This window comes from Anoplophora glabripennis, unplaced genomic scaffold (genome assembly GCF_000390285.2).
Source record: "Anoplophora glabripennis isolate ALB-LARVAE unplaced genomic scaffold, Agla_2.0 scaffold10, whole genome shotgun sequence".
Lineage (NCBI taxonomy): Eukaryota > Metazoa > Arthropoda > Insecta > Coleoptera > Cerambycidae > Anoplophora > Anoplophora glabripennis.
In genome coordinates, this window is record NW_019416481.1 from 1,780,128 (window position 1) to 1,806,527 (window position 26,400).

Genomic DNA, 26,400 nt, shown 5'->3' on the forward strand with positions numbered 1-26,400 from the left:
ATCTAAAAATATTTAAGTTTGACCAGTTATAACTGTCAATATTAATCCAAAAACTTTTGAAAACGTATTATTTTGTAGGAAATCTCATCTAGTTTTTTTGTACAGCAATTTTCTTTGCCTACTACTAAAAAAAAAATTAGTCAAAAATGTAAAACAAAATCAAAAAACTTATTTTTAGCTTTTTTTGTTCATTAAAGATATTTTTGCATAAAATTTTTCTTTTAAATTTTTTAAATAAGCTATTTCAATGGGAAACTCAATTCCCTACAAAATTTTTCCTACGAACTATATAGAAATTTTGCTTTGTTTTCGTGCTATATTTAAAAACCTGCAAAAGTGCATTTTCGCCCCTATCTTCAATTTCAACCCTCTAATTTAATAACACCCCGCGGTTTTTTTTAATGACCCTTCGAACAAGTCCTGATGAAAATCCTTGAAGGTTTTATTTCCTTCCTTTTCTGCAAAAAAATAAGAATTAAACCTCTTATTTTGAGGGAAATTGTATCTACCTTTTTTTTTCTATGAGGCAATGTCTATACCTAACCTATCTTTGCTCAAAAAGAAACCCGAGGTAAAAAACTGAAAAAAATCTAATTTTTGCTTTTTTAAAAATTGTTTTTTAACGGTTTTTGCATAAAATTTTCCTTTAAAATTTTTTAAAGCGGCCATTTCGATGGGAAATTCAATTCTGTAAATAATTTTACCTATGAACTACAGTGAAATTTTGCTTCGTTTTCGAGCTACAATTAAAAAACTGAAAGGGGTGTATTTTCACCGCCATCTCCAATTTCCACCCTCTAATTTAATAGTACTCCGCTGTTTTCTCATCTAAAATGACCATTTGAACGATTCATGTAATAAAATATCTTGAACGTCATAGTTCTTTTTAAAATCCTATAATCAATAGCTTATAACTAGAGAAAATTTATACGAATAGAATTTGTGTGTTTCTTAATGGAACATTTTTTCATGTGCAAATGAAGAATCTTTAAGTTAAAATTAGGGCGAATTCGTAACTGTTCAGGAAACATTATTTCCTTTCGCATATATGAGATATCTGGATGACTAGCAATTTTTTCTTATCTATAGATATATATTTGGTAGGTATTAAATATTTATCATACATAATAAAATATATCTACTAGTTACTGATAATTACTGCAGTCATATTTTTCCTCACAATTGATTAGTAAAAACTGCCAATAAAAGTATATCAGTTTTTCAATTAGAAACCATCTGGTGAGCATTTTTTATTAAATGTACAATAGTGTAGGTGTTGGAAAATAGTATATTAAACACTTTTTACCTTTCAAATATTTTTACAACTTGCTGTTTTATTTGCAGTAAAATGGCAGTACCCACAGTTCTTCTGAATAATGGCCTAAAGTGTCCACAACTTGGTCTAGGTACCTGGCAGGTAAGTTATTGTATATAACAGATCAGCAGTAATATTTAAAAGTTCTATCAAAATTATACAGGAGGTTGGATTCTTTTTTGTCAAAGATACTAAATTCATCAAGGCTTTTCGAGATACAAGCAAGTGTTGAAATTTAAATAAACTTGGGTTGTTAATTTAGTTCAGTTTAGTTAAAGGTAAAAATTCTGTGATACAGATATCAAGGTCCAAAATTTCAGTACGCTGAGTATTTTCAGAAATTTAACTAATAATGGGAATGGTCGTTCTAAAAAGGTGTTTTCACGTTACTCGAAAAACAATTTTCGACTTATTTTTATTATTTAAAATAGGCTTATCACACAATTAGATAAATTAAATAACGAGCGTTCAAATAAAAACGTGGTCAAGTTGGTTCTGAAAATTTGGACGTAGGGCGTAGCGTATAGCAAAAGAACTTAAATGTCATCTGTCAAAGCGCTATATCGCCGCTATCAATTTGAATATTTTCGTTTTAAAAAGCGTTTAAAATGGTGTTTTCTCAAGAACAACAAGTGTTTATCATAGAGTCCTACTTTAGAAATGGACGCAAGATTGATGTAATATAGAAGTATTCTATTGAGGAATGTTTCATAGAATTTCAAAATCAATTTCCCGGCGTTGTTGAGTACAAAATTTTTCAAAGTGCAGTTCAGCGTTGTGTTAATGTTTTTCGTGAAACGGGCAGTGTAACAAGAAAAGAAGGAAGCGGCCGACCTAAAAAGCGGACTGAAGAATTAAAAGAAAATGTCCAACAAATAATGGAAAATGCACCAAGAACTTCTGTACGTGTTTTATCACAAATGGTGGGAGTATCAGTCGGTACCTGCCACACAGTGTTAAAAAAAGATTTGCGTTTAACTTGTCAGCAAGAACTTCATGAAGTTGATTTTCCGCGACGGGCTGTATTTTGTGAATGGTTTTTAAACAACTACGGTGAACTTCATAATATCACCTTTTTTTCTGATGAAGCCTGGTTTCATTTAAGTGGTTACGTAAACTCACAGAATATGAGAATGTGGTCTTCTGAAAAACCAGATAACTTTTTTGTCGAGGGCCCTCTACACGCTAAAAAAATTGGAGTTTGTTGTGCTTTCAATTTAAATGTCTTTAATTTATTGTTATAACAAGGAGGGGGACACTTTCCGCAGCTCCTTTAATTGTTTGTTATTGTTATCACGATTATTCTTTAAAATAAAGTCATATAGTCATTAACGTTATTGAAACATGAGGTTAAGTTGGTCGCTATAAGCTACTCCCTACGTCCAATGTGTCAGAGCCAACTTCGACCACGTTTTTATTTGAACGCTCGTTATAATGTAATCATCAAAAACAATTATATGTATAAGTCATGAGCATATCAATTTTTATATTAGGAATAGTGAAGAGTCATAGTTCCTAAAAAAAAATAAATAAAATTTACTACGACAACGATTTTCATAATTTTTAATGGCCACACTATATTTGAAATTGTACCTTGAACAAAAAATTCTTATAAACACGATATAAATAAGTGAGTACAAAAAATTTAAGCAAATAATTTATCGTTAAACATCTTTCATGTCAAAAAATATCTACGTCCCCGCCATATACATTTTCAAAAAGGCAATCTTTTTTATGTTGTTCCTATTGCATTGAGACTCCTCAATTTTAAAGCAACTGGTAGTTTGATAACATTCTTAACAGACATTTCTTGTGACACATAAGTTACTGTACTTGATAACTTCCAGTCTGCACCCGGAGAAGTCCAAAAAGCCATAAGCCACGCCATCGACGTGGGATACCGCCACATAGACTGCGCCTGGATCTACGGCAACGAGAAGGAAATAGGAGAGGCCATCAGACAAAAAATAGAAGACAAAACCGTCAAACGTGAAGACCTGTTCATAGTCACCAAGTTATGGAACACCTTCCACGAGAAAGACAAAGTCGTTCCGACCTGCAGAGAGTCCTTGGAAAACCTCGGGCTGGATTACGTTGACTTATACCTGGTGCATTGGCCGGTTGCACAGAAGGTAAAAAAATTCGATAAGTTAGTACCTTTTGTAGGTGCTGAGTTCGTGGATATCGACTACCTTGAGACTTGGGAGGGAATGGAGGATTGTGCTAGGCTTGGTCTGGCTAAGAGTATAGGCGTTTCTAATTTTAACACCAAACAGTTGCGGAGAGTTTTGGATCACGCGAAAATCAAACCTGTCATGAATCAAGTAAGGCATTGGTGATGTCCACTAAATAAAAACTAACGCTAGTATCTGTTTCAGATAGAGGTAAGTCCTAACGTCACCCAGAAGAAGCTTATTAAGTTTTGTCACGACAACGATGTGGCCGTAACTTCCTACAGTCCTTTCGGATCCCCAGCTAGACCGTGGGCAAAATCTGAAGACCAAGTCGTATCCTTGGAAAATCCTAAAATAGTTAGCATTGGCGCTAAACACGGAAAAACAAGTTCCCAAGTTATTCTAAGATATCTTATTCAGGTTGGGACGATCCCCATACCAAAATCAAGCAATTTGAAGAGGATAGATCAAAATCTGGATATTTTCGATTTCGAGCTTTCTCCTGAGGCCATAGCCACTCTCGATGGGCTCAACACTAACGGACGAGCTATCCCTGCAGAAGAACTAAAGGGATCAAAATATTTTCCGTTTTATGAGGATTAACCAATTGAAATAGTTTTCTGTTAGACGGACATTAATATTTGTAAAATTAAAATATGAATAAAGTAAAGATAATTATTTTATTTCAACTATTCCAATCCATATTGCATTAAAATTGACGTAATTGTAAATCACGCACGCACATTAGCACTAACTAAACTAATTCACTAATCTTTTTACGCAAAGGAAGAATCCCTAAGTTAAAATAGGGCCAATTCGTACCTGTTCAGGAAGCGTTATTTCCCTACGCATATCTGAGATAAAAAAACAGACCAAGCCAAATATTTTTTTCGATAAGATACAGTAATACTATATAATCATAAGTAACGTAATTGATTATATAAATTAACATTTTATAAACCGTGCTGATTCAGAAGTGTTGTTGAGACAATTTCAAGTTCAAGGTACACACCAACATTGTGGCTTGAAAGTTACTAAATATAATAGGAAAAAACCTCAGAGTAATAAATAAAGGGAAGACGGCATTCCCTATTTCAATACACAGTGTAAACATGTAACCTCAACCTATCGTATGTTGATAAACAAATGATATATAAGTAAACACAATGGTCCCTGATACAGTGGCGTACCGAGTTTAGGTTTAAAATCTATCATAATATAAGGAAACCATATTAGACTTTTTAATGGTGTAATGAAGCGATTTTCCGACACCCCACATTTGTGTTATTTTTATTTAATTATATTAATAAATGTAGTTTACTGCACCGACATTATTTTTGGCATTTCAAACGCCGCCTGAATTTAACCCGGTATCGCATAACGCCAAGCCGAGGGCTTGCTAACTCGCACCGTGCTCGACAGTCTTCCGCCAGCCAGCGTAGGGACCAGTCGTGCCGAGCCCAGCCTGCCGTCCAGCCAGCGATACGTCACCGTCGCATGAGTAAGAATTTTACAAGTCCCTCTTAGGAGAACTATGCAGTCGCTGCCGAAGCGTCACCAGGACCTTGAAATTAAGCCGCCGTCAGAGATTTAGTCCACAATGAGCCAGTCCAGCCTGGTAACAACTCCAGCAAGCCGATACTTCACCGCAGGAAGTAAATAAAATTTTACAAGTCCAGCCTAGAAGAACTGCGCAGCCGCCAATCCGAGACGAGGAACCTAGGAAATAAACTGAGTTTGGAAATTCAGTTCCTCGCCAGCCGCCGCAGCAACCAGTCGAGCCGCTTCAGCCCAAGCTACGTCACCGATAGGAATTGGTAAGTCCAGCCTGAGAGAACTGCGCAGCCGCCAGAAGTCACCGTACGAACATTTCCAACAAGCTGCTTTTGGAGAAGAATGGAGAAGAAGTCGACATCGAGCCGTAGCAGCGAGCAGTTGGGTCCATCTCCTGTCATCACAACAAGCCGTCCAATCCAAAGTAAGTAAGGTTCTGCGCATACTCAGTGCGCAAGTCTTCGATTTCATCGGGGACCTGACGAGATAAATGATAATTGCATTGCAGAATTAGTTCCGTCCTACCGCTACTACAGTGCAGACGTATCGAAAGGAAGTAAGTTAAAGGTTTAAGGAATATAGATAAAGATTTGGCTACTGTCCGTTTGTACTAATCATACTTTGTCTTTTCAGATACCCGTCCTCTCCGTGGTTGGGTGCACTGTTGCAATTATCCGGTGTACTTAGCCCCGCTGCGCGTTCGGGTTATAGGGTGTTGCTCTCCCCTCCTAACCGCTCTATGAGTCGAAACGCAGGTCGTCATTAATCATATTTTTTTTCAGAGATCCGTCCATCCGACTCCGTGGTTGGGTGCACTGTTGCAATTATCCGGTGTAGTTGACCCTGCTGCGCGTTCGGGTCATAGGGTGTTGCTTCCCCTCCTATCCGCTCTGAGTCGAAACCAGGTCTGTTTGTCTGTTTCAGCCTGCCAGCCGCCCAAGGGGCGGCTGGCAAGTGCCAAGGAAACTTGTTATTCTTTAATTGTATTTCTGTTTCTTGCGTAGAGATAGTAAGTAGCCAAGCCTATAGTATAGTATATATAGCTTTTTGCTTTTGCTAGCTTTGTTGTTTCCTCAGCCCGCCCCCTGGTATTTGCACGCCGCGCGCCGCTTACCGTCACATTTACGCTTGTTTTGCTAGTACCGCTAATTCTGTGTGCTTTGCTTTAGTCAGGTTGCCGTCTAACCACATAGATACCCGCCACCGTGTAACCGTAGCTTTAGGAGAATAGTGTAGAACTGTATATAGGATTAAACCCGTAATAAATGTATATATTTGTAAACTGTGTGACTTTTATTCCTGTGTGAAATCTAACTCTCTCTAGACCCTCTGGACATACCGTGTCTTCACTGCAGCCAGCCGTCCGTGTCACAGTGGTGTTTCTGCACTGGCGCCCGAGGTAACCGCCGCCACTCAGGCGTCATAGTGACGAACGACGAAGGAAATAGAATTTGATAAAATCAGAAGTGCTCGATTATCTAAGCTTTCATGTGTAATAAATAGACAATAAATAGGAAAAAGTTAGTGGTTTTGTAGTATAACAACCCCGGGTTCGATCGAAAAAGAAAATATATAACATAGTTGTAGCCAGAAATATGTGATCGCAGAGTAAATACATCTAACTTTATTATTTACGTACAAAAGTCTTCAAACTAAACATGTGACACATAGAAAGAACGACAACAACATTAACAACCATTTAACATAAAATGAGAGTGCCAGGCTCACCTAGAGCTCCTGTGGGGAAAGAGCATGGCAGAGAAACCCATGATCGTTACTCTAACTACCCAAATATAAATACAAAACAACCTCTAACAAAAGGCATAAATTAATATCCTTTGCTAATGATAAATAAGACCTGACTTATTTAATGTGTCACTAAATGTCACCTCACTCGAATTAGACATACACACTTCCAAGTAAAACTGAAGAGGTTTGGTGTTAGTTAGCCGGCAGGGCCGGAAGGTACTGGAGTCCCATACGGGAGGCAATTCAGCTATAGTTGAGATTTCGGAAGATCTGTTTTAGCAATTCATTTTTTGTATTTAATTATTCTTTTTTTTTCAGATTCGTTCCTCACGGGCGAAAATGTTAGTGAATTCAACAAGGCCCTTATATGCGTCTTGACATAAAGTGAGCACAAGAAATCAAAGAACAACGTAATCATGATAAAACAAGTTAAATGTGAAACAAAGAAGTTGTTATTGCAATATCTGGGCAGTCACGACAATATATACATATTTTAACATGTAATAAATAATGAGCAATCTTTAATAATAATTGTAACAATTTTACGTTAGAAAAATATACGCCCCTGAGCATAAGACAATAAAGGCTAAACATATACAGAATTATTATCATGAAACGTCTATAATCATCACAATCATAAGATTACATAAAACAATTTACAACAAAGTACTTAGAGAATAATTACCTGCTAACTAATACCGGTTAAACACTTTTAATTTTTCACTACTTATATATTTTCACCGTGCACCGATCGTCTTACTTTGCCCGCCGATCGTCTTATTACCATCTCCCACATTGTTTCATTTCAACTATTTAGGCTTCCTTCCAGAATTCCCCACCTAAGCGTTTGTTTTTGTACTTCCTTTTCATTATTGTGCAACACCCATGTAACAGGTGACGTTGAAGTTGATACGATAAGTATGGTTTTGCACAGTTTCTTCAAAATCTATAATTAATATTTTAAAAACATTTCCAGAACAAAAGAGTGACTAAAGAAAACTCCTCGATTGAAACTGTCATTATACTATAGCTACCAAGCAAACATAATTTTACAAGTATCCAATACTACAAAATATGACCCATTCAATGTCACTGCCTGCTATTAGTTCTATTATTTCGTAGTAGTTCTCGATTACTGAAAAACTACATTTATTAAAATAAATAATTTAAATAAAACTACAAGGAGCAAAAATATATTTCATTAAAATCTGCTGAAATATAAAGAATGCAAAGAAAACAAAACATATTTGTACTAAAAGTAACGGAAAAATGAAATTACATTGAACAACATTTAATTGTATGGGAAAATAAACATGTTCCAAGCACGTTTTAAATGCACACAACAAAAATAAACTGAATTTTGAGCTCATAGCATCGACAGCTCCCTTCACTGGCAATTTCTCGAAGGGGGAACCTTTGAGACGGCACAACCTTTTCATCAACACTGCTAAAAATGTTTGTTAAGTTATTCTTATTACCTTTTTAAAACGTATTACCTTCCAAATGTTGTATTAATAGGGACAGCTCCATGTGTGAGACATCGTTTTCCAGTTACTGTTACCTTAATATCTGTAGCACGGAAATGCTTCGAACAGACATAATTATCCTTTGATAAATCATATTCAGATATGACTAAATTTTCTAGCCACACTGCTCGTATCGCAGGATCTTATGGTATTCTACAAATAAACACAGAGCTAGTGTTAGTATCAAAATACAAACATAATAAATTAACAAATAAAATACTTAGGACACCTTACACCCTTGTAAGAACGCCCATGGAAACAATGTCAAACTTACTTGTGAAAAGAAGTAGTACATATTTGGCTCTTTTCCTGTAATTGTCGGCATATTATACACTGCTTTGAAATTTTTATTGAAATTAAATAAAAAACACAGTTTAAAGACACAAAACACTGAACTCGGCTAATATCGATTTCACAATAATAGACTGTAATAATGGCGTCCCTCATATAGTACCGTTTAATACCTACCGGGCAATGATGCCACTTACGGCGTTTGTTAGGAATTTCAATAAAGTATTTTTTCGGATATTCAGAATCTATAATTATAAAACAAGTTGCAAGGAAATAGTGTCGTAGTCTTATGCAATGTAACTAATTTGTAAGTCGAGGTCAAGAATGAGGTAGATCCTTGTACGTTAATCAATTAAAATGACCGCTGTACCTAGCTATAAAGATAAAAATTTAACATTGGCATCAACGTCAAGGACGTCACAAGTATCAATGTTTGTAAATACCGTACGGCGTCCCTTTTATTTATTAGTCTGAGGAAAAAACCATGTTAGAATGACGTTTTTGCTGTGAAATTTAAATGACGTGAATCTTGAGGATATAATTATTAAAATTAAGGTACATTCATGTATCTGGAAATGTCTGCAAAATACTTGTACAAATTTTTCTCAACATGCGCTGGTAAGTAGAACGTATGAATTTAGGGACCAGCTGTCAATGTGAGATAATATAATATTGATTTCTGGGTATGTTGTTTATATTAATTACGTGGAAAAATAGATTTTAACGCCAACATTATTTTCTAAGTAGTTATTATGGTTCACACATGTAGAAAAATTAGTATTCACCACAGAAACATTCGCAAAATAAATTTTTCAAGATAACTCAAAAGGGGCTAGAAAAAAAAGTTTCGTATAAAAGTTGTAAAGCATACAATTCTACATAAAAATGGCGTATTGACTTTTTCTTGTACTATTAAAATTAACAGAGTTAGGAAGGCTAGAAGTTAAGGGAAGATTTCAGAAATTTAAAAAATCATAACAAGCAGAAAAATGAATGAATTTTGTAATTTTTTTTTCAATCTACTCTAAAAAACCGTTCTTTTCAAAGAAATAGATTTATTTTCTAATTTTTAATAACAAAGTTGTAACAATTTCTTTGTTGTTCACTCCCTAAACAGAGATTTTAACGAAAACCTCGAAACAGGTCAATTTAATTTTGTCAATTTGTTTACATAAATCATATTTTTAATTCTTTTTGAGTAAACATGATTTTTTTTATAAATAAAAAAAATATAGTTTTTCTGAAGTAAAAAATAAGGGTAGCACGGAATCACTTGCGAAATATTTGTTTTTTATAATAAGTAATTTCCATTTTGTTTCATTTCAAAATATTGATTAGAACCCCAGAAATTTAGAAAAAACTGTTTTGGGGGGCGAACTTTGAGGGTGTAATTCACACCGTTAATATGTTTTTCCGCCGATAAAAAAAATACGTGTCTCTTAATTTTTTATGTTCTACAACATATATAAAAATCTTGAAAATCGGAGTGTGCGGGTTGGGGTAGTTTCCTTGTAAGAAAATTTCTTGTCCTCTTAATGTTTTGGACAGGCAATTATATGATCTATATTTATATTATTGTTATCACTATGTTATTATTAATATAATTCAGACTACAAGTTTACAAGTATTAATAAATAAGTTTCTACATGTTTTACATAGACAAGAATGCGTAAAAATATCGAGCTTTTACAAAATTTAAACAACAAAAAATATTAGTGCTTATTAATATTTACCTTTTTGAGATTAACAACGGATATTGAGCATACAATAATTTAAAGAAACACGTTTACTGACGCACGCGCATTGACAATGATGCACGAAATAATCTATCTCCGTCATAAGCATACGAGTTGTCCACGATTACGGTACCATGAGTGCAACAAAGCGAACGTGATTTTTTATCTTAGGAGCTAAAAGATAAAAAAGTAAATAAATTTGTATCTGTCTAAAAAACAAACGTAAAAAAAATTTCGAAGGCAACTTTTCATTATTTCAAATAATAAATCGAATAGTATAAAAAAATTTTTTAGTTTAATCATTAAAATTAACGATTAAAAATTTGAAATTGTTATAACTTTCTTATTAAAAATTAAAAGATATATCTATTTCGCTGAAAAGAAAGGTTTTTTTTAGAGTAGATTGAAAAAAAATACAAAATTCATTCATTTTTCTGCTCGTTATATTTTTTTAAATTTCTGAAGTATTCCCTTAACTTCTAGCCTCCCTAACTGTTAAGTCAAGACGCCATTTTTATGTAGAATTGTATGCTTTACAACTTTTATACGATACTTTTTCTTCTACCCCTTACCCCTTTTGAGTTATCTTGAAAAACCCCTTTGTTTTATCTTTTTTCACCCTTGACCGGGGGTGGAACAAAAAATTACTGTCATTTATTGTTATAATATACCTCGAACTAACTCATATCAAAAATTCAGGCAAGTTAACCAAATTGCGATTTAAAGGCTTATTTAATTGGACTACTACTTTGATTTGAAATCTGTTGTCGCATATACAGGGTGATTCCTAAATGAACCGACACGGAGCAGGGCAAGAACTGAAGGCCATAGCCTATGTACATAGTCGCCACTAGTTATAGACATATTGTACTTCCTTAGCCATAGCTAGGAATCTTTGATTTTCCCTTGTTGTTCTCGGTCTAGGCTCTTGGGGGCGGCCCTGCTATCAGAAGCCCTAGACTCCCTTTGACGATCGTAAGGCTTCTGACAGCGAGTCCGCTCCCAAGAGTCTAGCCAAAGACAAAGGCATGTCGAAGATTTCTACCTAAGGCTAAGGAAGTTCAATGTAAATCTGTAATTGGCAGTGACTGAAAAACCGTCGTACTTTAAATGAGCATATTTTCTTAAGAAGGCTCTATAGTAAATAGGCAACCAGCAATACATTTTTATAAATTTTATTACATAGTTTGTCTGAATATGAATTAATGCACAAATAACAGACTTTCCTCCATTTTAATGCAGATTTTCTATAAGATGGAGTTAGTTTGAAACTAAAATTACTTTTTGTTGTAAAGAAATTTGTAATTTGCCGCTTTTGAACCAGCAAATTCCATTTAAGTCGAGTGAGATAACTTTTTACAAATCGCCCTGTCTTATCCTAATATGCACGGCTATACTATTACCATTTTAATTACATTCAATGATTATCGTCCTATTAATATTTATGGGACAATACACAAGACTATAGGTTGAATTAAACTATTTATCACATAACAGTTAGTTCCACGAACAAGGTAGGCTATGTGTAAAAAACATTGAAATCATTCAGTTGTTCCATTTTGTACGTGAATTCCTTCTTGTTGCATTTGTTCTACGCAAACAGATCACTTGACATAAATTCTAGAAAATACTAAAAAAAATAGTTCTTGTATTAACAAAGATTCTTATGGTAGGTATTAAATGATGTATTATTTACAAATCTGATTAAAATCTGACAAAAGTATTTGTCGGGTGCGGAGCACCACAAGAATTAATATCAGTATTGTTAGAATAGTATATTTCTATGCTACCTACTTTTACGTCTACATAGTACATATATTTATATTTTCACTTGTTATTCCATAGAAGTTTATTTTTTGTTAAAATTATTAAGATTTTTGAAATTTGTATCGAAACAGTAATAAAGTTTATTTATTTTGACAAGTTTATTTAATTAATTTCGATATATTTTTTAAAAAGTTTTTCATAAAATCTAATTCGGAGAAATACGTATTTTAAATCTCTTTCCTCATGTTATTTCAAATGTCGACTCATTTATCTTGCTTTTTAATGTTATCTGGCAAAAAAATGGTTATAAGTCAACCAAGCACCCGACAAAAGTTTTAAAAGTCGGCGCCTATGGAACAAACCCGTTCATCGCCAAGAAATCCCTATTAAATAATTGGTTCACTGAATATGACTTTCATAAAAAAAATAAAGTAAATAAATCTTCATAAATATTTCGCAATAAGAGATAATGCCACATAATCATTTATTACATTTATTTTTAAAAGTGGTCAAACTGGTTAGATTTTATTCGTGATTAAAAAATACGCTCCAGAAATCCATTCATTCGTGTGTGATTTTTCAGGAAAAATGGCGCCAGCGGTTGTGCTGAACAACGGTGTGAAATGTCCGCAGATAGGACTAGGCACCTGGCTGGTAAGTGATTTGATGTTTGTATATATGTATAATTACACGTTAAAAATACCTGACCTTGACTGGGTTTGAGGTAATATTAGTAGGTAGTCAGTAGCGTCGTTGAAGCAGTTCTTTGATGGTATCTATTGTTATTAACAGAAAATACCAATCTAATTCCAAAATTAAACTAAGGTTATTTGTATTTAAAATGTTTAATCATTAATTACCTATTGATTCCCAATTATGAACAGAGCATCTTACATTATTCATGAAATTTCAAAGTCTAGCTTTCAGTACTTAAATTGTGATTATATATTTCACCAAACTCCATCAATCTTCACTAAACTGCCTTTTGAAGATATCTATAATATTTTCCGCATCTTCCAACCTCGCTGATAGCTGCATCACTTCCTTCCTCTTATTTTCATACGCCTCGGAAATATGCTGCAAAGCTATTTCAGTATCAGCAGAAACCCTCTTTGCCCGGTTGGCTTCGTTCAGCTCCTCAATCATCTCCTTCTTCAACTTCAAATTGTCGTTTTCCAAATCAGAGATGACTTGTTTCAGTCTGCTAACCTCGTCTTCCAGTTCGATGTTACGTTTGGAAGTGAGTTTTGCGTCCTCGATGGCGTCCTCCAAGTCCTTTTTGTAGCTTTGCACATCTTCGGCCAACTGTTCACTTTCCAATTTCAGCTTTGTGTTCTCCACCTCCAGATCTGACAGTAGTTGTTTCATGTCCATTAACTTCTCTCTCAAGATGTACTTCTCATCGTCCTCTCGCAGTCTTCTTATAGTTTCCTTGGCTTCTGCGTACTTCTTTTGTTCCTCTTCCAACTTCTGGTTCAGCGTTACGATTGTCTCAGAGATGGTGTCGTGTGGTACTGAAATGTTTAGCCTGTCTGAGTGAGAGCTCAGCTTCTGTATCATCTTTTCCAGGTCTTGGGCCGATTTGCTTATGTCGCTGTAGGATTTCTTCTCTTGGTCTATGTCAGCGGCGCTCAGACTAGGTGCATTAGACTTCAGGCGTCTTAATTTAGACTTTAAGCTCAGGTTTAAGGCTAGAAGATTGTCCTTCTCGCGTTTCAGCGCTTGGAATACCTCTGGGCTCACTGTTGACAGTTTCAAATTCTCTAGTTGCGCCGAGAGACGATTTACGTCATCGTGAAGTTTTTGATTCTCGTTGTAAAGGAACGTTTGATTCTCCAGTAGCTGCCTGTTTGCTTCAAAATCGTGTGTATCGTCGTAGTGCATTGTATCTGTTGCCATTATTACACTTGGAATTTAAAGGGTTGTTTGGATTTTATTAGTTTGACATGTCGGTGACGGATTGTCACGTTAGTGGCGTGCGCAAAACATGCACAACTGTTCGATCAGTAACTATTTGGCAACTATAACCGAGTGGTAATAGATGGCGTTTCAAATTTTAACTTAACAATATTCGGTGATAGCACTTAACACAATTAAAAATCGTTCGATATGTTCTAGTCTAATCCAGGGGAGGCACAAAAAGCCGTGAAACACGCTATAGACGTTGGCTATCGCCACATAGACTGCGCTTGGTTGTACGGAAACGAACAAGAAATTGGAGAAGGGATAAAGGACAAAATAGATGATGGCACTGTTAAACGCGAGGACCTATTCATAACCACCAAACTGTGGAACACATTCCACCAAAAGGACCAGGTTATACCAGCTTGCAAAGATTCTTTGAAGAACCTCGGTTTGACTTACTTAGACCTGTACTTGATGCATTGGCCGGTGGCCCAGAGGAATTTGGGAAAATTCGACAAAAATCTACCGTTCAAAGATGCCGTGAACATCGACGTAGATTATGTCGAGACATGGCAGGGTTTGGAGGAGTGTGTTAGACTTGGTTTGGCAAAATCCATAGGAGTTTCTAACTTCAATAGCAAGCAGTTGGAAAGGCTCCTTTCTTGCGCAAAAATTAGGCCAGTAATGAATCAGGTAAGATTTTCATAATTCATTATTCATTTAAATGATTTTATAGTGATAGGATAGTTTTTTAAGTTCATATACTGAAAATTCAGTCTCATCAATGTATCCAAATGTCTTTCATTTTTAGAATTATCTCTGTTGCAAAATATTTGAAGCCGGTTCTGTTGATATATATTAGAACCTGTTACTCAATTATTATCATGGTTTTCATAACTGTGTTTTAACCTATTTAACACTATTTCGACTGTTAATAGATTTATCTACTTTTAATGGTTCTAAAGGTCCCATTCTGGTTAAATCCAATTATATTTGTATGCTATTACTTTACTAGTTTGTGTATTTACTTTGTTTCAAACTGGAAATAATTTAACTATGAACAATTTAAAACAATATAATAGATAACTTCATAATATGCAAATAAGTACTATAATGTGGTCTAATCTAACATATTTTCAGATAGAGGTAAACCCTAATCTGAACCAGAAGAAACTGATAAGTTTCTGCAAAGATCTCGACATAGCTGTGACTGCCTACAGTCCCCTCGGGTCACCAGCGAGGCCTTGGGCAAAACCAGGCGACCCTATACTGTCCCTGAATGACCCCAAGCTAATTGCAATTGGAAAGAAGTATGGAAAAACCAGCCCCCAGGTTATCTTGAGATACGTTCTCCAGTTAGGAACTATTCCAATTCCCAAATCCAGCAATCCCAAGAGGATAGAGTCGAATTTCGAACTGTTCGATTTCGAGTTAAGTCCTGAAGATATGGCCATGCTTGACTCGTTTGATTGCAATGGAAGAGCTGTGCACGCAGAGGAACTGAAGGATTCCAAGTATTATCCTTTCAAGGGTGTGGAGTTTTAGGTGGAAAAAAGTTATGTTTAAGAAAGTTTACTTATATATCCTGTGTAAATTATACTGTCGATTGTTTTATTACAGAAAAATGTTTTTACAAACCGCTTCCAAAAAAATTGTATCAACGACTGGAAGGAAGCGAGTGGAAAATACCGTGACACACGGTGACAGTTCCAATTTAGTGAAAGCCACGTATTGTTATTCTTCTTTATCCATTAATTAATGCTCTCTTAAGTGTTATTGTTGTTTACTAATAAAGCTAAGGTCACAGGATATTATCGCGATGCTAAATACATATTGTTTTATCTTTAAATGATGTTAAATAAAAGGCAAAATCTATAAAAACAAACTTGACACAAATATTTTCGTTTAGAGGCTTTGATGGAGTGTTTTTTTTTTAATTTATCTTGTAATATTCAGCAGAGATTGTTATTTGTAGGGTATGAAAAATATTCTGAAAAATAAATTATTTTATACATAAAATAACTGACTATTTGTTTTTATAAAATTATAGGTCTGATTCTATAATAATGTTGAGTTTCAGTGTTATGTTTATCTGTGACAAAGCAATACTTATTGATTTGACCTATATTTTAATAATTTATAGACAAGCCTGCGAATTAAGGTATAAAAATATTGATCAATTATGGAGAAGTACAAGTGTTTAATATTAATCGCATGTGTATATATTTATAAAACAGTCTTGTGAATAAATTTGGTACTGTTTCTATTTCAGTAAAATTAATCCTGCTTTAAAAAAAACACGTTTATGGCTACCTCACAATACAAATACAATAATGTCATTTTTATTTAAATATTCCAGTTGCAAGAATTTCATACAATTTATTTGTTATTTAGCTCTAACCTGATTTATTTCGTGATATTTATTGTATTATTATCTGCATAATCAATCATTTTCATGAAATGCTACGATAAAAACTATAACACGATACAACAGCTTTAACTTATCGTAATCGAAAGCTACTAATTTCAGACTAATTGTATTCTTTTATCAGATATTACCCTATTCAATAATTTTCTGATAAAATTTTGTTGCTGATTGTTACATAATATCGTGAAATATATTAACAAAACAGCAAGGTAAAAGATGATAATTGCTTAGCTACGATTTTATTTTTTTTACTATTAGTTACACCATCCGTGAAAATGACAAATCGAGACAAATACTTCAAGCCATCTACGTTGCCCCACTATACATACAGGGTGATTCACAATTTATCCAAAAAAATTTGGGAATAGATGCGGCATGAGAAATGGAGTCAATATTGTAAAAAAATTTTTGTAAAATCTTTATAATTTCTGGGAAAAAAATTATTGAAGATATAGCACATTAAACCCCTACATAGCTGGACAACTGTAATCTCTAGCGTCATCCGCAATACGCGTGGAGAGCCATGTGACTCCTAATACTGAAATCCGTCGTTGCGGTAGTTTTTACTTGTTATCTGTGGTATTTACATAAGTTTTTTAGTAGTTAGTGTCAAAATGGCTTGCGTGTATAGCAACTCAGAGTTGATGGATATCGTTTTAATTTATGGTGAAGCAAGACAACATTTGTATTATGGTGAAGTATTTGTGTTATGGTGAAGCAAGACATCATTTGTGTTAGTTCGTAGAAAGTGAGTAAAACGGACCCAAATGTGTTTACACGTGAGTGGATAAAATTTTGAACAATTGCTGTTGCAGCATCGGGTATGTCAAATGATTTTATTATTTAAAAACACAAATTAATTTTATTAATAATTAATAAAGGCAAAAGCATTTAAATTTGCCAATATAAAATAGGTGCGATAAAATTCTATTTACATATTTCTTTCCTTTCGGCAGTTTTTGTCCGTTTTTATCACGCCGCCATACCGGTCGCATTGTGCGAGGTCAGGTTTTACAGTGGACCAGTTTCCAGTGCCGTGCAGAAGTGTATTTTTAAATCAATTTCGAACTGACCTTTTTGATTTTTTTCTTTACGAAATTGTATTTGTAAGGGTACATCCAGAATTTTTTTTTTGGATGAGCTGAATCACCCTGTATATGTCGCAACACAATAGCAATACCTACTAAATAGCATCGCTGAAATTTAAGAAAATACGTAGAAACAAAAACAATGGTCTCATTTAGCATATTTCCACCAGAAAAACAAATTCAGCAAAAAAATTAAAGGAACAGAAAAATTTCCAAAATTTTGTCTAGTGATTTTTGAAAGGCTGTAACTTCGTGAATAATGGTTGTATCGAGAAAAAAAAATGTGTCTTAAAGCTTGAAAATTCTAGTTATGAAATCTTGAGTTGAAAAAATTTTTTTAGCATCACTCGGCATAATCAAAAGAAATAATACAAGGCAAAAATTTTAAAATTTTTTTTTTATAACTGCACATGGGCTTAGAAAATTTTTTCTGGCTTAATCAATGCCAGGGTCATTTAGCCTGATTCATCAGCTTCAATTTGGTATTTTTTTATTTTCTGTACGATTCTTTCTCATCGAGATATCGGCTATTGAGTGAAAAGTGACCTTTTTTTTTATTATCAGCAAACGGAAGGTGGGTTTTAGAAACCTGAATCAATCTACAAGGGCCTTTTTCAAAATAAAAAAAAAAATAGTAATGAAAAAATTAAATTTTTAAAAATTTTTTACTTCATTTCAAATGTCGAGAAAAATTTTTTTTTAAATTAAAAAAGTTGAAAAATTTAATTTTTTTCGAATTTTAAAAAGAAAATAGTGACAAAATATCAATTATTTCAAATTTTTTTTAAATTTTTTAATCCTTATTTTTTACAATTTTACTGAATATTTCAAATGTCCAGAAGAAAACATTTTTTTCAATTAAAAAAATAGTTGAAAAATTTTATTCTATTTCAAAATTTAAAAAAATCGAGTGAAAAATATCAAACTACAAAATTTTTTAAAATTGTTTTACGTCCTCTTTTATACAATTTTACTATGAATATTTCAAATGTCGAGAAAAAAAAATTTTAAATTAAAAAAAAAGAAGTGATTATTAAAAATTAAAAAAAAAATCGTGAAAAATAAAATTTTTCAAAATTTTTTAAATTTTTTTTACGCCCTCTTACAATCGTACTTTGAATATTTTAAATGTCGAGAAAAAAAATTCTTTTTAAATTAAAAAAAGTTGAAAATTTGATTTTTTCAAAATTTAAATAAAATCAAGTGAAAAAATATCAAATTTTTTCAAATTTTTAAAAATTTGTATACGTCTTTTTTTACAAGTTTATTTTGAATAAGTATTTCAAATGTCGAGAATTTTTTTTTAATTAAAAAAAGAAAAATTTGATTTTTTCAAAATTTAAAAAAATCAAGTGGATATTAAATTTTTCAAAATTGTTTAAAATTTTTTTATGTCATCTCAATGAGAAATAATCGTACATAAAATAAAAAAATACCAAAATGAAGCTGATGAATCAGGCTAAATGACCATGGCATTGATTAAGCCAGAAAAGATTTTCTGAGCCCAAGGGCAGTTTTGAAAAAAAAAAAGAATTGTAAAATTTTTGCCTTGCATTATTTCTTTTGATTGCGCTGAGATTGATGCTCAAAAAAATTATTCATCTCAAGATTTCAAAACTAGAATCCTCAAGCTTCAAGATGCTTCTTTTTTTTTCTAGATACGACCATTATTCACGAAGTTGCAGTCTTTCAAAAATCACTAAAAAAAATTAGAAATCTTTCTGCCTCTAATTTTTTTGCGGAGTGCAGTAAAATAGAAATTGAGACTTTTTCTAAATATATGCCTAGAATTTATTAAAAAAATTATTGAACTTGATTGTTTTTTTACTTATTATGTTAATAATAAATTGTCTTTCACTGGACACTTTTAGGATTTACCCTGTACAGTGAAATGTTGACCAAAATATTGCATAATTCTTCTAAAAAAATTATACACAATCTGATGATATTCAGTTAAAAGAAAACCAGTGCAAAAAGTAACGCTTAGAAATTAGAAGTTTTAAAAGAGAGATTATTAGCCAAAGTTCATACTCATCTTAATTGAAAAATTTGATCGAGTTGCACATGATTTTCCCTCATGATTTCCTTTTAAAAATAATCATTTGACATAAATAGCACAAAACAACCAACTGTGGAATTAAATCCACTATCTTACGACGATAAATAGACGCATGCACGCTATCAGTTTGTTTGTTAGGGGCCCTGACACTCAGATAAACAAACTGAATAAAATAAGCATAATTATAACAAATCAACACAAATTCAAATTAAACACATTCTCTGTTAAACCATAATCGGAAATATTTTGCTCGATGGAGAAATTAAAATCAGACCTTTTTTACTTATCGAAGAAAGCCTTTACACATTATTTATAGAAATTGAATCGTTAGTCTTAAAAATAAAATTAGTTCCTATTTTTTTTTTCTAGTATTTTTGACCCCTGTTACGCCACTGCTCGTTATAATTTTTCGTTGAAGCGTCTAACAGACCTATTCTCGTTCAATTTCCCAGATTTACAGGTAGGCCTTGGTCTATACAATTTAAAAAATTATCTACATAGGTTGCAGCAAAGAATGGCAGCTACGTGTTCGATCCCAAACAAACTACAAGCGAGTAAACAAACACTGTTGACATTGAAACATAGCGGCACACACACATAAGGTTAAGTTAATATTTATCTGTAGATATTCCCCGATTTAATTAAAATTGTATTAAATGAACATGTAATGAACTAGATAAGCGACAAGAGTACGAGTAAATTGGTACTGATATATATCTTATAAATCAGAGTGATATATTGAAATAAGCCAGTTAATCGGCGGTACCCATCGAATATTGTAAAAATGGCGAAAGTCCCCAGAATCAAGCTGAACAATGGGCTGGAGATTCCGGCCTTTGGGCTCGGCACATGGAAGGTAAGTTACCTACATACATATTTACTAACGTTGTTAGGATTGTGTTACCTGCTATGGTAAAATTAGAGTTAATTTGTTATTATGAAAAGCTTTAGTATTGTTCAAGGTTAAATTCTAATTAACAGCAGTGGCGTTACGTGATTTGTTGTAGCACAAGAGTCGAAACGTAGATTTTGTTCTCAGATAAATATTTTAAAAGTTAAGACTGTTATTTTAAAGAGACAAATAATTGCCAAAGTACAACAATACGTAGAATTGGAGAAAAAGCATGTATATATTTCGATACGGTTAAAGTGCTTTACATGAATTAAATATGTAATCAATTATGTAAGTCTCTGGGTATAAACCAAATGTTTCCACTGTTATCACAATCAAACTGCTACTGGTCGTTATTTTTAACTTTTATCAACATTGAACGTAAGCCTCCCACTTTAACTTCAGTTAATGACGTTATATTTCGAAGGTTGAAAATTATTTTTCATCTTTAAGATCATCAGGATTACAGTAATAAAAAATGTGGTAATTTTGCTCTCTAAACTCAATTTTGTAAAAAATAAAATTCAACTATTTGTAAATCTATTCACACTGTCTTAAAAAACATGAGGTAATATTTACGGAACATACAGGATGTTCAATTTAAAACTCCCGATTATATTTAGTCCCTCGTGTATGTCTCTAGAGGACATCTAGGAAAAGCGGCGCAAACTAGAAACAAGGCGATAGCAGCGCAACTAGTTGTCAGGCAGAGAACTACGTTTCGCGCGAAAAATATAAACTGGCAATAGAACTGTATCTGCTTTTTATCCTAGTTTTACAAAATAATTTTTATACAAAACTTGTGTTGATATTTTAGCTCATAATACATGTTACATGAACATTCAACTGTGTTCATTTCGGAATAATTTCAAGTAAGGATGGAACATTGTATTGTATAAAGATAAGCACTAGAACAAAGAAGTATTGTCAAGTTACCAAGGACTTCTAAGAAACTTAATTGCATCTCATCAGCTTTTGCTGACTTAAGACTAAATGAACTTATAAAAAGCCCTTGTAACAAAGCAAAAACACCTTAGTATCAGTTTTGCTCACGACAGTACCCCTTAGTTTGATGTAGCATTGTTGCAGTATTTTGTGTCAATAAATTAGTTAAACCTTAGTTATTTAAATACAAAAAATTCAAAAGTTAAAGTAAATCTCCCAAAATGTAAAAAATAGTGCAAATTTGCAAGAAATAAAGTTTTTTTTTTTAAAAAGCTAACCGCTCAGTCACGGACGCAACATACATATTCATAAGGTTTAGTATTAGTTTCGACCGATAAAATATGGGAACAGAAAATGTTCATATATTTTTTTTCAAACAGTTATTTAATTACGTTAAAATAACAGAAAAATATTTCTTAGAACAAATAATACACACAAATTTTTCATAAAAAAACATTAGTGTAAAACTGTTAATGATAATTTGTGTCATAAAGTGTTAGTATGTATGTATACAGAGGAAGTATAACCCGTTATCTAAAATATAAGGTGAATTTGTTTAAAAAGTAAAAATCTTTATTTATGCTTCCAAATCAATGCTTTCGGCTTTTATTTCCTCGAGCGAGTCTTAACGGTGTCTATAGTCTTTTGAGTTTAGGGAATAGCTAAAAGTCACTCGGTGCGAAATCAGGTGAATAGGGTGGTTGTGGAACGATGTGCACGGTGTACGGTACTAAAGGCCTTCAGTAACATCCTCAACGTTTTCGCGGCAGAATATTCATTCCCCAAACAAAAATCTTTGCTCAACAAAATCAGACATAGTGAAAATCGATAATGTCACTTTCGTATGTTTACAAAAATACGAGTAGCTCTGCAGCAATTGAATATATTGACTTGAAACTCTGCATAGATATCAAGGACAGTACTACCAACCTAGAAAAACAATTGTATGCTTTCATAATATACGCGAATTGTAAATAATTAATTGACCTTATTTTTTGGACACGGTTAATGCAACTCTGAATATAATATCCACAAATAATAATTGAAAACTCACCTTCGTTAAATATCAAACGTAATTTTGCGCATGCGCCGAACCGAAGATACTCGAAATCATGCCACGATTCCGCATTGTGACTACAGAACAGAAACCACAGATTGATCGTTTGCGCAGAAACTGGATCAGTTGAGACATAGATTCGGCTATGATTTGGTAATCACGATTAAATGATTCTCTGATTCAGATTTGCTCATAACAAACAGTCGAAATGAAATATAAACCAACGGACGTGGGATTTTAACCTTAAAGTAAAATAAAATTTGTTCTAATCGTTCCCTAACCAATCCCAAACCACTAAACTCTTGTTTTATTTCCAACAAACTGAATTGGAATTGCAAAAAGTTGAGCTTGATTTAAAAAAGAGTGAATTAATTTGTAAGTTGTGACAAAAGATTAAAAGAAATCGAGATGAATAATTGAGATGACTAAATAAATAAAACATGTTGTGGTAGTACCTTTCCTTCCAGTGATCTTATTTTTAACTCCACAATACTTAGTTCACTTCCCATGAACTCCTTTTTAGTTCACAAGAAATTAATTTCTCCAATACCAAATTGTTATGAGATATTTTCTAATCCACTTACCTTTTTAGTCTAAACCAGGCGAGGTGGAGGAGGCCGTCAAAAACGCCATCGACATCGGCTACCGCCATATTGATTGCGCCTACGCATACGGCAACGAGAAAGAAGTCGGCGCCGCTTTGAAGGCTAAATTTGCCGAGGGAGTCATCAAGAGAGAGGACGTCTTCGTCACCAGTAAGCTATGGAACACTTACCACAGACCAGACCTCGTGGAGAAGAACATCAGGATAACCCTGAACGATTTGGGTTTGGACTATTTGAACTTGTATCTCATCCACTGGCCAGTTGCGTACAAGGTAACTGAAAAGTCGAATAAAACAAAAAAAATTGAGGCACTTCTATGACTCTCACAGCAAATTTTGTTGCAAGTATTAGTTAAATAGGCTCTAAAAAATCCAGTAAGTTTCATTTGAGTAAAAAAAATAGTCGTCCGCAATATATTTTGTTAAGGCAATGGAAACTTGGTTGAAAGTTAAAAAATTCTTAGTTCTCGTATTTTTTACTGTATTAAAGCTAATTCAAATTCATTTTTTTTTTCTAAAACAACTGAAAGGAACTGATTTTCCAGCTAACCATTTTGCCCTTTTTACTAAATTTGTTTTTAAAAAACATATTTTCTGTTATTAGCTCTCTATCTCTCTCGTATTTTTTTTAAACAAAATTTCCTCATAAAGAATATTAAAAAAAATTCAGTAAGCTTAAATTAGGAGAACTAGGTGGTCATCCACTATATTTAAAACATTTTGTAATTATTAAACTATCATATTGTTAATTTTATCGAGCAACTTAAAACACGAATATCAGAAAAGCTTTATCTCTTTTAAGTGAACCCTATTAAGTACAAAAATATAAACTGCTTTTTTATTTAATTTTGAAGAGCAGCACTTAAACAACAAATTAGTAATTGCGTCAGTTGTGATGGATAACGCTTGATAACATTCTAGAGAAGCACTTTGGAAGATAAATATAATTTCAAACTGATTAACATTTTTTCAACAAATATTTGAAAAAAAATTGATCTGATTGAACCTCTTTGATATCAGATTTTTTCCTTCTGTAGGAAGATGGGGAAAATTTCCCGTTTGACGCAAATGGCAAAATGCAATTCAGTCATGTCGACTACGTAGACACATGGAAAGCTATGGAGGAATTAGTGAAGAAAGGCCTTACAAAATCCATCGGAGTTTCAAATTTCAATAAAAAACAATTGGAAAGGATCCTTAGCGTGGCTACTATCAAACCAGTGATCAACCAGGTATATAAGTATAAGAATTTTAATATACGGCCCCTACCCACCCACAAACTACTAAGTCATAGTATTTGTACATTGAGAAATATGTGAAACAAGCTATAAATATTCCTTGATATTAGACAACTCTCCAAACATCTACTACACAAAATTCTAATTTTACGCAGGTCGAATGTCACCCATATCTCAACCAGAGGAAGCTTATCGACTTCTGCTGGTCAAAGGGCATCGTCGTAACAGCGTACAGTCCCCTAGGGTCTCCCGATCGCCCCTGGGCCAAACCTGGCGACCCTCAACTCATGGACGATCCAAAATTGCAGCAATTGGCCACAAAGTACAAGAAGAGTCCCGCACAGATACTACTGAGGTATCAGCTAGATCGCGGCGTTGTCACCATCCCCAAATCCGTGACTAAGTCTAGGATCCAACAGAACTTCGAGATCTTCGACTTTAATTTGAGCAAGGAGGATATCGCCTACTTGGATACCTTCGATTGCAATGGAAGGCTTTGCCCGTTGACAGCGTAAGTAGTTCTGGATATGGCTCAGATTATGCAAAAAATAAATACGAAGCTAGTCATAAAAATAGTATATGAACAGGCATCAAAATAAAACCTGCTTGAATGCAATAATTATTAGCAAAGTTGAAAAAATATCTTGCAAAAATGGTCTACTAATATATATTTTTTTTTTTCAGAGGTTTGGGACACCCCCACCATCCATTTGAGAAAGACGAATACTAGACCTTATCTGTTTTTAATACGTAAATAAAAAATATATTTGTACAAGCAAGTATTACTTAAATAAAGATTACATATTATTTCTCAAAAAAAAAATAACAAAACTATTATGTACCTCTAATAACAAACTTCCCTTTAGTCGGACTAATATTCATAAAAAGCCGTGGTTTTAAGACTTTCAAAGCCCATACTGTTATATATGTGCCAAATTGCTGCCGTAAAATACATTTAATTGTCTTTAGTTCGGAATATCTAACCTACCCTTGTTCTTCTCGGGCTACACTCTGTGGGGGCGGATCCGCTCCTTAGACGCCCTTACAACCACAAGAACCGAAAACATAATCAAAGCCTAAGGATTCTGATAGCGGATCCTAACTTAGCCCGCGAACAACAAGGAGATAAAGATTACTAGATCGGGTTAACGAAGTGCGTTGTAAAGGCACTTTCACACTTGCCAGAACTGGGTAGTCGGCAACACCATAGAGTTAACGAAGAACGATTATTTTTAAGTGTGTTTTAGCATTCGTTTGACCCAATCGGTAGTAACTGCAGGCTACCCGGTTTCAGTAAGTATGAAAAGACATTAAGTCTGTAATTGGCGGCGACAAGTAGATAGGTCACGACATAACCCAAAAAAACATGGTACTATGGTACAGTCACAGGTACAGTTGCATACCATACAAATATTCTACAGTCTAGTAGGATCATCAAGTTTCTATAAACAGTGGCCACGCTGTCGCTAGTTATAATGTGATCGGTCAGTAAAATATGAAGACAATTTTAATGACAGAAAACACAATATGTTAATTAAATAATAGTTAAAATAATGTTTTCTATCTTTTTTTTATGTAAACAATATAGTACACGACTATGGTGCTTCCAATATAATAACAAAGCAGAATGTTATTACTAAAACATTGATGGTGTTATCAGATGTTTAATATACCTCGTTTCGTAATGTAAACATGTCTCTTTTGAGTGATGTGTTTAATAGTTTACGACTCGTAAAACATTTACAATGATTGCTACCTTCGCATCTCTATGAAAGCTATTTTGGTAGCATTTAGTTGTGCAGCTTGGATAATTTTAGCTTTTTTCCAGTAGTTAACTTAATTATAGCACATAAACAGTAAGAGAGCATAAAAAAAGTGATTTGTAGAAAAATATTAGGCTAATGAAAAATTATATTTATAGAAATATGTATATTTAAAAAGGACAGAATTGGTGTGTCATTGCAGTTGAAATACGTTTAGACAACTTGCACTTTGTTAGGCCGATAAAAGTTAAGCAAACAATCTGCGTGTCGCATTCTATTATTAAAAAGTTCAAGTTCGCGAACACTATT

At 33.4% G+C, this 26,400-nt stretch overlaps 3 protein-coding genes and 1 long non-coding RNA gene across 5 annotated transcripts; 3 read left to right on the top strand and 1 right to left on the bottom strand.

Annotated features, from left to right (window-relative positions):
- The first annotated feature begins 1,139 nt into the window (after nt 1-1,139).
- LOC108903619 (aldose reductase) lies at nt 1,140-4,159 on the top strand. The gene is made up of 4 exons (XM_018705855.1): nt 1,140-1,239; nt 1,345-1,417; nt 3,163-3,639; nt 3,694-4,159. Exons 2-4 carry the CDS (start codon nt 1,349-1,351, stop codon nt 4,090-4,092), a joined length of 945 nt encoding a protein of 314 aa, XP_018561371.1. The 5' UTR covers nt 1,140-1,239; nt 1,345-1,348; the 3' UTR covers nt 4,093-4,159.
- Nucleotides 4,160-8,009: 3,850 nt separating this feature from the next.
- LOC108903752 lies at nt 8,010-8,747 on the bottom strand. 2 transcript variants are annotated; one of them, XR_001964215.1, is made up of 3 exons: nt 8,593-8,747; nt 8,289-8,471; nt 8,010-8,236 (listed from the first exon to the last, which is right to left on the bottom strand). It is a non-coding gene; the product is annotated as an uncharacterized LOC108903752 (long non-coding RNA). The 2 variants fall into 2 exon arrangements; XR_001964214.1 differs by having other exon boundaries at nt 8,010-8,239.
- Nucleotides 8,748-9,055: 308 nt separating this feature from the next.
- Nucleotides 9,056-16,039, top strand: LOC108904008 (aldose reductase-like). Its single transcript, XM_018706378.1, has 4 exons — nt 9,056-9,227; nt 12,696-12,766; nt 14,231-14,710; nt 15,158-16,039. The coding sequence occupies exons 1-4, from the start codon at nt 9,173-9,175 to the stop codon at nt 15,560-15,562; spliced, it is 1,011 nt and encodes a 336-aa protein (XP_018561894.1). The 5' UTR covers nt 9,056-9,172; the 3' UTR covers nt 15,563-16,039.
- Nucleotides 16,040-20,290: 4,251 nt separating this feature from the next.
- Nucleotides 20,291-25,123, top strand: LOC108903570 (aldose reductase). The gene is made up of 5 exons (XM_018705797.1): nt 20,291-20,448; nt 23,079-23,363; nt 24,128-24,322; nt 24,484-24,839; nt 25,013-25,123. The coding sequence occupies exons 1-5, from the start codon at nt 20,377-20,379 to the stop codon at nt 25,056-25,058; spliced, it is 954 nt and encodes a 317-aa protein (XP_018561313.1). The 5' UTR covers nt 20,291-20,376; the 3' UTR covers nt 25,059-25,123.
- Nucleotides 25,124-26,400: the final 1,277 nt, after the last annotated feature.